Source organism: Pelmatolapia mariae, linkage group LG4 (genome assembly GCF_036321145.2).
Source record: "Pelmatolapia mariae isolate MD_Pm_ZW linkage group LG4, Pm_UMD_F_2, whole genome shotgun sequence".
Taxonomy (NCBI): Eukaryota; Metazoa; Chordata; class Actinopteri; order Cichliformes; family Cichlidae; genus Pelmatolapia; species Pelmatolapia mariae.
Window position 1 is genome coordinate 34,853,699 of NC_086230.1, and position 14,318 is coordinate 34,868,016.

Below are 14,318 nucleotides of genomic sequence, written 5' to 3' on the forward strand. Positions count from 1 at the left end.
CCACAGTGCAGCTGTAGAAGCTGCTGAGGATGTTGGCTGACATACCAAATTTCCTCAGCCTCCTCAGGAAATACAGCCGCTGCTGAGCCTTCTTGACCAGCTGTGTGGTGTTCAGTGTCCAGGTGAGGTCCTCAGTGATGTGAACGCCCAGGTATCTAAAGCTGCTCACCCTCTCCACTTCACTCTCCTGGATAAACAGCGGCTGGTGAGGCCTCCTCTTCTTCCTCATGCCCACTATCATCTCCTTTGTTTTATCAGTGTTGAGGGTGAGGTCGTTGTCCTCACACCATGACACCAGACCGGCCACCTCTCTCCTATAAGCCACCTCGTCCCCTCCAGTGATGCGACCAATCACTGCAGTGTCATCCGCAAACTTCAGTATGATGTACAGGGTGTAGAGGATGGGGCTGAGGACGCAACCCTGTGGAACTCCAGTGTTTGTGCTAATGCTGGCTGAAGTCCTGTTGCCGATCCTGACAGACTGAGGCCTGCCAGTCAAAAAGTTCTGTAGCCAGTCACAGAGGGTGGAGTGCAGGCCGAGTGTAGCGTTAAAAGTAAATGAATGTGAAGGTTCTCAGTCATCCAGGTCATCGTAGTCTAAGGAGAGCTCCTTAGAAAAGTAAATTAACTTTATTTCAGTGATTTTTCAGTTGACATCAGTTTTTACGGGAACAGAAAAAATGAGACAATGTTTCAATCATAGAAAATTTTTATTGAGCAACAATGAAATCAATCATACGTCTGAGCTTCTCGTCATCAACACAGAACACAGACCTTCACTTAAAGGCACCGTGTGACGGCGTCACAGAGCAGCAGCGTGCCTTTGAGAACAGGTAAAACAGCGCCCCCTACAGTCAGTCACAGCACTGTTAGGCACTTTAAAGCGACAGGTCGGCAGGAAGCGAACGCACAGGTACAGCCGGCGATCTGACTCTGGTTTATTGTGTTTGATGACAGGAAATTAAACAGATCTGGGCTTTAATGAGACGTTTCTCTGATTGTTTAGAAAAAATATTTGATGAGGAATTAAAACATCTTTAGTTTCATTTCTGTTTGGTGATGTTTATATTTCGTGTCCAGTGTAGTGACAGGTCACCCGACAAAGATTCAGAATAAAAGTTCCCCTCCAGCCTGCAGTCACCTGCTGTGCCAGTGTGGCAGACATCTTTGCTTCTCCTGAACGTTTAAAAACCTCAGCAGCTCCAGACTATCAGACAAATATCAGACTGCATGATTACAGATTACTCATTAAACTGAACAGTGATTGGGTCGAGATTTCTAAAGGTTTTTTTAATGGATTTTTGGTACTTGGAGCGTCACTGCTGTCATGGTGAAGAAGACAAATCTCTAAAAAATATATATATATACATAAATAAAAACTCTCACACTTTGCTCTGAATCAGAGGCGATAAACTCAGGACAGGCTGGAGGACATGTTGGATCATTGGGACGAAGCGTCCCTTTAAACAGCCGCACGTGAGCCCGTTTTCACTGTTACGATATGATTTTAGTTGCTGCGATCAGAAAGTTTATGAATAATTAAAATGACTGAAGCCTCAGCTGATACTCAACAACAACAACAAACTAACAGGCTCCTCCCACACGCCACCGCCGTCCACGACCTCTTGGCTGTTCGTCTCTTGATTTTGGCACAAAGTAGAAACATCAGCTGAAAGCTGCACAGGTCCTGCTCTAATGTCATTAGTCTGTTTGGTTCGAACAGGAAGTGTCAGACAGCAGGCAGGAAGTCTCCGTCTGGCACATTAAGGCGCTAAGTTGACACCTCCATGACTTCAGCGTCAGGTAAAGAGGAGAGGACCGGGCCTCGGGTCACATCTGGTTCTTAAGACAGTTTGCAAACAAATGAACAGAAACGAAGCGCCAATCTGAGAGACGTGGACGCCGCCACCCTCCTCTCTCCAGATAACAGGAAACAGCTGAGACAGAACATTGACCCAGTTTAAGCTCGTGCACGTAGGCAGAAACAAGAGGGTGAGGGTGTGAGAAACAGCCCAGCCTGTGGACGTTTATCTAAAACAGTCATTAACGGTGTGATCTGAGCCCACGCTAACGGACGAGGCTTAACACTGTCAGAACAAAATAAGTTTATCTAAGAGGCGTTTAAAAGCGCTGCTCACGTCCTTCAATCAGGAAACTGTTTTAAAGGCATCACATCAGAAACTCATCGACCGCATCAGCGCACGAAAGCCAACACCAAAGGACCACCAGCTAACCGTGATGCGCTCTTATTTTGAAAGCTGAGTCCTTACCAACTAGCTAGGCCTGTCACTTCCTGTCTTGCTGTTGTGGTCGTTTTCGACTTCTTTCAGCTGCTTCTCCAGAGACGATCTCGCCCCACAGCTGCACTCCACCTCCTCCATCTTGGACCGCAGGTGCCTGTTCTTCCCTCAAGCTCCTCTGAGGGGAAGCTGGGTGGGGGGTGGGTCACCTGTGCACACCTGCAGAAGGAGGAGAGTGGGAGTCTGTCCATGAGATAAGAGCTCACTGGAGAGGCAGCTGATTACTACACGTTTCATAAAAGGACATAGAGATCGGGTTGTGTCACGCTGCGTTCGGATCAATCAGGATTTTTAGAAACTTTCTCTCCTACAAACTCAAACTGCAAACGTTCTGTTATAAAAATATTCCACTGGAACCTTTGTGAAAACTTCAGGGGGACAATTACAGTTTCTTTAAGACAGCGGCTCGTGAGGCGGGATCGTTCCCATGTACACTGCCCAAAGCACCAAAGAGCTCAGATTCACGTAGACGATCAGCGAGTGAGTCGACGGCGAGAAACCGAAGAAGCTTTCAGAGTTTGAAAAGCAGAAAACTGACACTGAAGTTGGAGAAATGGTGGAAAAGCTGAAGTGCCGGTGAAATCCTGCCCTGCTGCAGTGACCTGCTCAAAGCGTGACGCCCGAATGTGCCGGCAGTTCGTTTACAGTTAAACACGCCCCTCAAAACCCGTCCAGCTCCATAAACGCCTCTTCACAGCCTCATCCTTACAGAAGCTACAGAGAAAAGCACAGTGGTGGCAGGTCTCCTCCTCCTCAGGGTTTCGCACCTTCAGCGAGACGAGAAGCAGCTGGAGCCGTAGAGTCACCGCCGCCGGGCGGAGGTCACCGTGACGAGCTCCTCTCCTTGCTGATGCAGTCATCCTGGCTGCTCGTGTCTCCGTTGGCCGCCATGCCACAGGTGCGTCTCTTCTTCCTTCGGTGAGACATGGCGTCGCCCTCAGAGCCCGACCCCGCCTGTGGGAGGAGACAGAGTGCACATGCTCAGATGGGTTCCACAGCGGCGACATCAAACTACAAGTACGAGTTTTTAACGTTTTCCAGAGGAAGTTTGTGTGTTTCCTGTTAGTCTGACGTTCACCTTTTATAAAAATGGAGTATCTGTCAGGGACAACTTTAAGGCGTGAATACACTCCCACAGACGCACCTTGTCACTGCATCAGTAAGAACCCTGCTGCCAGCTCAGGTGTGATGTGACAGCTGGGATTAATATAAGCCAGGATTGTACCTGAGCGATCACACTTTAATCACACTCTAGATCTTGTTTTAACATATGGCATAGAAACTGAACATTTAACAGTGTTTCCTGAAAACCCTCTGCTGTCTGATCATTTCCTGATAACATTTACATTTACAATAATTGATTACACAGCAGTGGAGAGTAGACTTTATCAAACTAGATGTCTTTCTGATAGTGCTGTAACTAAGTTTAAGAATATAATCCACCCACTGTTATCATCTTCAATGCCCTGTACCAACATAGAGCAGGGCAGCTATCTGAACGCTACTCCAACAGAGGTCGATTATCTTGTTAATAATTTTACCTCCTCACTACGTACGACTCTGGATACTGTAGCTCCAGTGAAAACTAAGGTCTCAAATCAGAAGTACCTGACTCCGTGGTATAATTCTCAAACACGTAGCCTAAAGCAGATAACTCGTAAGCTGGAGAGGAAATGGCGTGTCACAAATTTAGAGGATCATCATTTAGCCTGGAGAAATAGTTTGCTGCTTTATAAGAAAGCCCTCCGCAAAGCCAGAACATCTTACTATTCGTCACTGATTGAAGAAAATAAGAACAACCCCAGGTTTCTCTTCAGCACTGTAGCCAGGCTGACAAAAAGTCAGAGCTCTACTGAGCCAACAATCCCTTTAACGTTAACTAGTAATGACTTCATGAACTTCTTCAGAAATAAAATTTTTATCATTAGAGAAAAAATTACCAATAATCATCCCACAGATGTAATATCGTCTACAGCTACTTTTAGTACCATTGATGTTAAGTTAGACTCTTTTTCTCCAATCGATCTTTCTGAGTTAACTTCAATAATTAATTCCTCCAAACCATCAACGTGTCTTTTAGACCCCATTCCTACAAAACTGCTCAAAGAAGTCCTGCCATTAATTAATTCTTCAATCTTAAATATGATCAATCTATCTCTAATAATTGGCTATGTACCACAGGCCTTCAAGGTGGCTGTAGTTAAACCCTTACTTAAAAAGCAATCTCTAGACCCAGCTGTCTTAGCTAATTATAGGCCAATCTCCAACCTTCCTTTCATATCAAAAATCCTTGAAAGAGTAGTTGTCAAACAGCTAACAGATCATCTGCAGAGGAATGGCTTATTTGAAGAGTTTCAGTCAGGTTTCAGAGCTCATCACAGCACAGAAACAGCTTTAGTGAAGGTTACAAATGATCTTCTTATGGCCTCTGACAGTGGACTCATCTCTGTGCTTGTCCTGCTAGACCTCAGTGCAGCGTTTGATACTGTCGACCATAATATCCTATTAGAGCGATTAGAACATGCTGTAGGTATTACAGGTACTGCACTGCAGTGGTTTGTATCATATCTATCTAATAGACTCCAATTTGTTCAAGTAAATGGAGAGTCTTCTTCACATGCTGAGGTTAATTATGGAGTTCCACAGGGTTCAGTGCTAGGACCAATTCTATTTACATTATACATGCTTCCCCTAGGTAGCATCATTAGAAGACATAGCATAAATTTTCACTGCTATGCAGATGATACGCAGCTCTATCTATCCATGAAGCCAGGTAACACACACCAATTAGTTAAACTGCAGGAATGTCTTAAAGACATAAAGACCTGGATGGCCGCTAACTTCCTGCTTCTTAATTCAGATAAAACTGAGGTTATTGTACTCGGCCCTGAAAATCTTAGAAATATGGTATCTAAGCAGATCCTTACTCTGGATGGCATTACCTTGGCCTCCAGTAATGCTGTGAGGAACCTTGGAGTCATTTTTGACCAGGACATGTCCTTCAAGGCACATATTAAACAAATATGTAAGACTGCTTTCTTCCATTTGCGCAACATCTCTAAAATTAGAAATATCCTGTCTCAGAGTGATGCTGAAAAACTAGTTCATGCCTTCATTACTTCCAGGCTGGACTACTGTAACTCATTATTATCAGGATGTCCTAAAAACTCCCTGAAAAGTCTTCAGTTAATCCAAAATGCTGCAGCAAGAGTACTGACAGGGACTAGAAAGAGAGAGCATATTTCTCCTGTTTTGGCTTCCCTTCATTGGCTTCCTGTTAAATCCAGAATTGAATTCAAAATCCTGCTCCTCACATACAAGGTCTTAAATAATCAGGCCCCATCTTATCTTAATGACCTTGTAGTACCATATCACCCTATTAGAGCACTTCGCTCTCGCTCTGCAGGCTTACTTGTTGTTCCTAGAGTATTTAAAAGTAGAATGGGAGGGAGAGCCTTCAGTTTTCAGGCCCCTCTTCTGTGGAACCAGCTTCCAGTTTGGATTCAGGAGACAGACACTATCTCTACTTTCAAGGTTAGGCTTAAAACTTTCCTTTTTGCTAAAGCATATAGTTAGGGCTGGACCAGGTGACCCTGAATCCTCCCTTAGTTATGCTGCAATAGACATAGGCTGCCGGGGATTCCCATGATGCATTGAGTTTTTCCTTTCCAGTCACCTTCTCACTCACTATGTGTTAATAGACCTCTCTGCATCGAATCATATCTGTTATTAATCTCTGTCTCTCTTCCACAGCATGTCTTTCATCCTGTTTTCCTTCTTTCACCCCAACCGGTCGCAGCAGATGGCCGCCCCTCCCTGAGCCTGGTTCTGCCGGAGGTTTCTTCCTGTTAAAAGGGAGTTTTTCCTTCCCACTGTCGCCAAAGTGCTTGCTCATAGGGGGTCATATGATATGATTGTTGGGTTTTTCTCTGTATTTATTATTGTGCTATCTACTGTACAATATAAAGCGCCTTGAGGCGACTTTTGTTGTGATTTGGCGCTATATAAATAAAATTGAATTGAATTGAATATCCTGCAGCCAGGTGCCGGATCTCATTTCGGCATTCACCTAAGTCTGCTGCTGCTCTGAATATTTAAAAACACTCTGCAGGACGACCGACCTTAGTGATTTGGATTTTCCTCCTTGGTCTAAAACTTAAACGCTTCACAGAAACGTGGAAAATGAGGAATGATATTGTTTTCTTGCTGATGGAAGTTCACAGGTGTTTCAGAACAACATCTGGAGTAAAAGTACTTTTGGATGCTTTGTCTCTTACAGTTCCACATACAGTAATCATTATCTTCTTCTAAACAGCTTCCAAGACCACCACTCCCCCTGCTGGTGGTGGTGAGTATTACATACAATAAACAGGAGAATACGTAAATGTAGCTTCATAATTGTTTTTATAATTTATGAGATTATAAACTAAGGAGCACTCATCTGCCCAGCTGGTGATGCAGATGTGACAAACGATGAGGCCACATGCAGCCCAGCCTGGCATCTCTACAGGGATGTCTACAATTCTGTGCAAAAGTCTCAGACTTTTCTCCTGCTCTCTGAAGGTCTTTGGCTGCTTTTTCACTCATTTTCAGTCCAGTCTTTGTACCTGAGCATTTTCAGACGAATGTCTGTTTGTAAAGCATCCGAACTCTGAAGTCTCCAAACTCAAGAATGAACCAGAGCTGAGTCTACACATAACAGACAGAACCAGTTTGATAGACAAAAAGGCAGAAACATCCAAAGAAGAGCTTGGAATAATGTGGAGAACTATTCCCGAAGATCCTTACAGAGATGACACAGTTCAGACCAAGCTGACGGTCAAATATTCAAAGCTCATCAGAACTACACACTCTGTATTGTGTCATCACAGGAAGTGTGTGTGTGTGTCAGCACATACGTCAGAGTCTGAGTCGGATGAGCTGGAGGACGAGGACGAGGACGATGACGAGTCACTGGAGCTGTCCGATGCGATGCCCGTGGACTCCTGCAGGTCCACTTTGTCTGCCAGCGCCGCCAGGTCGGGCCGCTCCTGCTTCAGGATCCTGAAACAACAAAAGAAGCCACCATTAGCGCAGCCTGCGGGAAGTCCTCACACCACCAGCTACAGTTCACATTCCAGTCCACCCTAAAACTCAGACTGGGACCACAAAGAGATAATTCACATCTAACAATGTCCTCCTCCTGACCCGTCCTTACCGGTACCACTTCCTGGAGAGTTTGGGACGTCCTCGAACCGTTTTGTGCCACACGATGGGGAAGTTAACTGAGCTGGCAAAGTTCTGAGTGACGGCGATTGTCGTGTCCAGGTTGAGGACCACGTGCCACCATCCGCCTACAGAAAGACGAAAAAAAATGGTTCAACACCAAAAAGCAAAAAGATCTGAACAAACTGAACGTGGCTCTGCTCGATATCAGCTGCCCCCACTGGGACATCGACGTCGTGTCTGAAGAGAAACCGATGATGCAGTTTCCACAGAAGTTCAACTGTCTTACAAACCAGAATCGATGACATTACCGACATAGCCGTTAAATGCACTGGGTGTCGGTTCGGCTCATCAGGTAGAGCAGGCGAGTTTGCCAACAATACCCGAAGTCACTGCAAACACACTACACTCGAGCTGAGCTTCCACCTTTCTGCTCATCTCCGTCTCATTAAATTCAGTGTGTTTGGCACTTTGGTGAGGTCAGACAACGGTCAGTGGTGAACTTTCAGGGCGATGTGGGCTCTAACAGACAACGCCTCCCTCCTGTCTCTGTGCTGTCTGTTAGGTAGGTCTAAAACCTGGAGCAGTGCCCAAGGAGCAGCTGAGGGTTTAATCCGTGCTCATCGCCATCAGCTCTGTTGGCATTATGTGACTGTAGGTCAGTGCGTTCTGAAAGGTCGGCGCCGCTGTCGGGTCACGGCTGGGTCAGTGAGCATTCCCACTCAACACTGCTTTCATCCACTGTAAACACTGAACACCAGCCTAGAGTCACTGACCGTCAATGACATCACTGTCATCAGCACATGTGAGTTCCTGGATGGAGCTGAGAGGCTGACAGTGCTCAAAACTAGTCAGCTTAGCTGCCCGACCAGTGCCTGTGTAAAATACAACAGCTGTGGATGAACGACATTTTATTCAACTTGATCTGCTGTGTCTGTTTGAGCAGACTGTTCCATGTACAATGGGAGTTTTTCTTTCCCACGGTCACCAAAGTGAGGGTTTCTCTGAATTATTGTCGGGTCTTCACGGTGTAAAGCACCTTTAGGTGACTGTTCTTATGATTTGGTGCTACATTACAAAAAAAACTGAATTAAAACAAAGACCCCAACATACTCATATACATATCATTTAAATGTAATAAGAATAAACATGACTCACATGCATACAGATTAAAAGATGGATTGAAAAGTGAAGCCAGTATGGAAGCGAATTCTTTTTAAATGGAGGAAGCAAAACCCTGACGAGAAGTCAGAAGTGCTAAACAACAACATCTGAGGAAAACAATCAGGTGCTCTGTGAACGTGTTCGATTCAGTTTTACTTATAAAGCATCAAATCACAAGAATAGTCACCTCAAGATGCTTTATATCGTATACAGTGGGATGCAAAAGTTTGGGCAACCTTGTTCATAGTCATTATTTTCCTGTATAAATTGTTGGTTGTTACAATAAAAAATGTCAGTTAAATATATCATATAGGAGACACACAGTGATATTTGAGAAGTGAAATGAAGTTGATTGGATTTACAGAAAGTGTGCAATAATTGTTTTAACAAAATCAGGCAGGTGCATACATTTGGGCACTGTTGTCATTTTATTGATTCCAAAACCTTTAGGACTGATTATTGGAACTCAGATTGGCTTGGTAAGCTCAGTGACCCCTGACCTACATACACAGGTGAATCCAATAATGAGAAAGAGTATTTAAGGGGGTCAATTGTAAGTTTCCCTCCTCTTTTAATTTTCTCTGAAGGGTAGCAACATGGGGGTCTCAAAATAACTCTCAAATGACCTGAAGACAAAGATTGTTCACCATCATGGTTTAGGGGAAGGACACAGAAAGCTGTCTCAGAGATTTAAGCTGTCTGTTTCCACAGTTAGGAACATATTGAGACAATGGAAGACCACAGGCTCAGTTCAAGTTAAGGCTCAAAGTGGAAGACCAAGAAAAGTCTCGGATAGACAGAAGCGACGACTGGTGAGAACAGTCAGAGTCGACCCACAGACCAGCACCAAAGACCTACAACATCATCTTGCAGCAGATGGAGTCGCTGTGCATCGTTCAACCATTCAGTGCACTTTACACAAGGAGATGCTGTATGTGAGAGTGATGCAGAGGAAGCCTTTTCTCCGCCCACAGCACAAACAGAGCCGCTTGAGGTTTGCTAAAGCACATTTGGACAAGCCAGCTTCATTCTGGAATAAGGTGCTGTGGACTGATGAAACTAAAATTGAGTTATTTGGGCATAACAAGGGGCGTTATGCATGGAGGAAAAAGAACACAGCATTCCAAGAGAAACACCTGCTACCTACAGTGAAATATGGTGGTGGTTCCATCATGCTGTGGGGCTGTGAGGCCAGTGCAGGGACTGGGAATCTTGTCAAAGTTGAGGGACACATGGATTCCACTCAGTATCGGCAGATTCTGGAGACCAATGTCCAGGAATCAGTGACAAAGCTGAAGCTGCGCCGGGCCTGGATCTTTCAACAAGACAACGACCCGAAACACTGCTCAAAATCCACTAAGGCATTCACGTTCTGGAACGGCCGTCTCAGTCCCAGACCTGAATATTATTGAACATCTGTGGTGTGAGTTAAAGAGAGCTGTCCATGCTCGGAAGCCATCAAACCTGAATGAACTAGAGATGTTTTGTAAAGAGGAATGGTCCAAAATGCCTTCAACCACAATCCAGACTCTAACTGGAACCTACAAGAAGCGGTTAGAGGCTGTAATTTCTGCAAAAGGCGGCTCTACTAATTATTGATTTCATTTCTTTTTTTGTGGTGCCCAAATGTATGCACCTGCCTGATTTTGTTTAAACAATTATTGCACACTTGCTGTAAATCCAATCAACTTCATTTCACTTCTCAAATATCACTGTGTGTGTCTCCTATATGATATATTTAACTGACATTTTTTATTGTAGCAACCAACGATTTATACAGGAAAATAATGACTATGAACAAGGCTGTCCAAACTTTTGCATCCCACTGTATCTATAATAATTCAGAGTAAACCCAACAATCATATGACCCCCTATGAGCAGCACTTTGGCGACAGTGGGAAGGAAAAACTCCTTTTTAACAGGAAGAAACCTCCGACAGAACCAGGCTCAGGGAGGGGTGGCTAACAGGTTGGGAGTTAAAGGGTTTAAACAGCATAAAAGCAGCATGTAAACACACCGACACCACTTTGTAGGATTGATTGATCTTTCTGTATATTTTCTGAGTTTTGTTTTTGTTGATAATCTGAATTAGCCCTGCGACAGACTGGCGACCTGTCCAAGATGTACCCCGTCTTTCACCCTATGGTAGCTGGGATAGGCTCCAGCCCCCCCCGCCCCCCGTGATCCTGACAAGGACAAGCCAAAGAGAATGGACGGATGGATAAACTGAATTAAAAATGAATCAAGAGCATCCCTACGGACAGAAGCCGTTACAGCACATCCTCACTGACCAGGCACGAACACCGTCTCCCCGGGTCTCTGCAGGATCTCCAGCGGTCTGAACTCTGCGGGCCAGGTGGGCTGCTGCGTGCGGGGATAAACCACGCTGAACCAGGTGACCGCCTCATCCTGCTGGTTGCCGCCGTCCTCTCTCGTCACTTTGATCAGCTCCCGTGGCGTGTTGGTGGGGAACAGACACCATCGCTTGTGTCCCTGAACCAGGGCGTTCCAGGCGCTGGTGCCCAGCGGGTCAATGTGGATGCCGGTGCCGGAGCGGGCCGGGCCCATCACAAACCATCTGTGGGGGAAATTAAGCAAATGAAATCAGACGTCACAAGCTCAGAGAAACTAAAGATTGGCAGTAGCTCATGACTGCTACAACACACCTTAAACTCCAGGCCTCGAGGGCCGGTGTCCTGCAGGTTTTAAATATCAGCCTGGTTCAACACACCTGAATGAAATGATTAGTTCATTACCAGGTCATTTAGCCATTTGAATCAGCTGTGTTGGATCAAGGACATCTAAAACCGGCCCTTGAGGCCTGGAGTCCCTCACCCCTGCCTTAAACTTTCCCCCGCTTCCTGTTCCAATTTCCAATCTCAACTCAAGCTTTATTTAATAAGACCTGAAACCATAAACTCATCAGGAAAGTCATTACAGAGGTCAGTGTTGAAGCAGCAGACACATTTTCTCAGACTATAACCACAGGAGTCGTTCCTGCTGGACCTGAGAAAGGTTGCAGGTTTGAGCCCCTCGGACCTGGACTCTTGCTGGATGCAGGAAGCGACCTCCTCTGTCTTTTTCTAATCACTTTGCCTCAGTGGAAAACTTCATGAGGTCAGGGAAACGGGTGAAGTTATCCCGACTTGCTGCTTCAGAAAGTGACCGTGGATGATGCCGTCCTCCTTAGGATGCACTACAAAGCCCTCCTCTTTCATCTTTCACACATCAGCTCTTCCTGCTTTGCTTCATTCAAACTGAAAAATATTTCATTTACAAATTCTAACCTTTGTAAAAGCAAACAAACTGAACTGAAGGTGTCATGCTGAGCCGAGAAGCCTTCACATGAAAATATAAATGAAAGAGGAAATAGGCTGGAGTGGCCCAGTTCGCGCTCTGCTTTAGAAGGTAATAAAAGAACAGCTGTGATTTCGGCTGCAGGTACTTCACGGCCAATTAAGGAAGTTAAAGACGCTGATTATTTTAAAGTTTAATTTGCCTCCAGCAATCAAGAGGGTTAATGTGGATACTGGGACGATATATTGGTGAAATCTGAGGGCTCAAAAGCCAAATGAAACTGAACATAAATCAAAAATATCAAATAATCCATCAAGAGGTCAAATTACAGCCAACAGGGTTAGAGATCTGACCAATCAGCTGATCAAATGAAGAGCGAGTGCTCCTGATTGGATAGAGATGGAGCAGATAGACCGCTCACCTGTAGGGCGGCCTGCGCTTCTCTCCTGCAAACTGGAAGAGGTCGTCCCTGAAGAAGACGGGAACATCGTAGTCCTCCAGCAGCTTCTGCCGCTTGGCGTGTTCACCGTAGCTGCTGTCAAAGATGTAGAGCGGGCTGTCGTCACGGGTGGACTCCAGGTACTCCACGTAGTACTTCATCTTCATCTTCACTGAGTAACCGTCATTATCCTCACCACACTTGAACTTCTGGTTGCGGTATTTGCGTTTTAAGCGCTCCAGCGTCCATTTTTCCCGTGCGGGCCAGTTCTCCTGACAGTTAAGGAGGACGACGGGCTTGTAGGGCCGCTCGAAGCGCTCGATAAACTCCTCTGTGGTCAGACGGAGGGTGTCCACGCGCTCCACATTGTCCTGAAACACAGCACAGAGTGGCGTTCGATGTTTCGAATGTGTTTTCCAAATGTTAAAAAGCTAATTTAACCGCCACAATCCAGGAAAAAGAGGAGTGTGTCCAGGTGTCTGTGTGTTGGTTTAACAGCTCTTTGGTAATGCAGGTCACACCTTCACAGACTGTGGTTTGCCCTCAGTCTGCCACCTGTTTTCGCTAAGTCACGGCTGCTTAAAGTTCATCTGGCCTGTATTCATAAAATCTTTCACCTCCTTCCTTAAATCCGAATCGTACCTGTCAGCCGTGATGATCCGTTACATATTACCATTATGTCTTTTATAACAGCTGTAATGCCACTCCCAAACTTCACACAGCTGCAGTTCAGTTTGGTGTTTTCCTGCTTTTCATGAGATCAAACTGTGAAACCTTCCCATGTTTAAATCCTGCACATCGTTAAAATTTAAATATTTAATGGAGGAAAAACACTTCCCGTGGATGAACAAATAAAGACTATTTGTGCCCAATATACTTCATTCTATTTTGTATCATGAATATTTTACTATTTATCTTTGATGTATTAATCTTTTTACATTATATTACGGTGTCGTTATTATAACACGGTTATTTTAGGTCATTACCAGTGTATTGTCTTATTATCGTTTTCGGTTGCAGTGGCCACTAAATGTCTGAATTACAGTTTGTAAAAGTGCTTTATGAATAAAGTTTGGTCGAAACTTTGATCGATTTTTCTTCGCAAGTACTTTTATAAAATGTTAATAAAGTTTATTAAGAGAATATAACCGTCTGCTTCTGTGATGTCGGTGATGCACCAGCTGTACTTTCAGCACCTTAAGTATGTGTTATTGATACTACCCCCAGGCTATCAGTACTTTTACTTCGCCTGTTCCTCCACATTCGTGTTGGCTCTCGGGTGTTATATGTGTGATGAAGGCAGACGGACATTAACAGGAGCTCATATCAAACATCTCACGTGCCGGCGGCGCGAGCAGCGGCGACGTCTCCCACATTGTGTACGTGACAAGCTGCACTCCCCTGTTAGCCACTGTTAGCTTAGCATCAACAGTTACCTTCACAGTACGGTGCGACAGGTCGAAGGTCTCATAGTAGCCGTGTTTTATCCAGTCCAGCGAGTCCTTCAGTTCGGGTCTGGCGCTGCGTTTCGCCTCTTTGATCCTCTTCTTGCTTTTGTGGTTCATTCCTCCGCCCGGCGTGTTTATCTTTGCTCAGCTAGCTGTCAAGCTAACCCGGTGATACCGCACAAACACATCCAACAGCCTGCGCTCTCACCCGGCTAACTGCGCTGTTCTCACACCTTCGCCGGGTTTCTCTGACAAAACGACACAGCCACCCGCCGGGTGTGTGATAAACACGTCCTCCGATGTGAGATGGTGGATGAGACAGAACTCTTAAAACCTGCCGGGCGGATAAAGTTTGATAAACAGCTAACAGGAGCAGCTAGCTGTTAACTGTGTGACACAATGCTTTCGCAACTGATTACGCAATTAGCCACCGCCCCTCTGGAAAGAGTGGTAGTTTATTGGCTA

At 45.2% G+C, this 14,318-nt stretch overlaps 1 protein-coding gene across 2 annotated transcripts; it reads right to left on the reverse strand.

The window, feature by feature from the left end:
• Window positions 1-691: 691 nt before the first annotated feature.
• On the reverse strand, window positions 692-14,279 carry jmjd6 (jumonji domain containing 6, arginine demethylase and lysine hydroxylase). 2 transcript variants are annotated; one of them, XR_010093831.1, is made up of 7 exons: window positions 13,842-14,279; window positions 12,388-12,776; window positions 10,961-11,247; window positions 7,498-7,633; window positions 7,199-7,343; window positions 3,068-3,254; window positions 692-2,459 (listed from the first exon to the last, which is right to left on the reverse strand). XR_010093831.1 is itself a non-coding variant. In XM_063472562.1 (6 exons), exons 1-6 carry the CDS (start codon window positions 13,968-13,970, stop codon window positions 3,123-3,125), a joined length of 1,218 nt encoding a protein of 405 aa, XP_063328632.1. In that variant the 5' UTR covers window positions 13,971-14,279; the 3' UTR covers window positions 692-3,122. The 2 variants fall into 2 exon arrangements, 1 of the variants encoding a protein (XP_063328632.1); XM_063472562.1 differs by having other exon boundaries at window positions 692-3,254.
• Window positions 14,280-14,318: the final 39 nt, after the last annotated feature.

What these genes read in the sequence shown, in the direction of transcription:
- jmjd6 (XM_063472562.1), bottom strand. Translation starts at nt 13,970, where the DNA reads ATGAACCACAAAAGCAAGAAGAGGATCAAAGAGGCGAAACGCAGCGCC. An exon ending in TGTCGCACCGTACTGTGAAG is followed by an intron (nt 12,777 to 13,841) that starts GTAACTGTTGAT and finishes GCTGTGTTTCAG; the next exon opens with GACAATGTGGAGCGCGTGGA. An exon ending in GGAGACGGTGTTCGTGCCTG is followed by an intron (nt 7,634 to 10,960) that starts GTCAGTGAGGAT and finishes GTCTTTCTGTAG; the next exon opens with GCGGATGGTGGCACGTGGTC.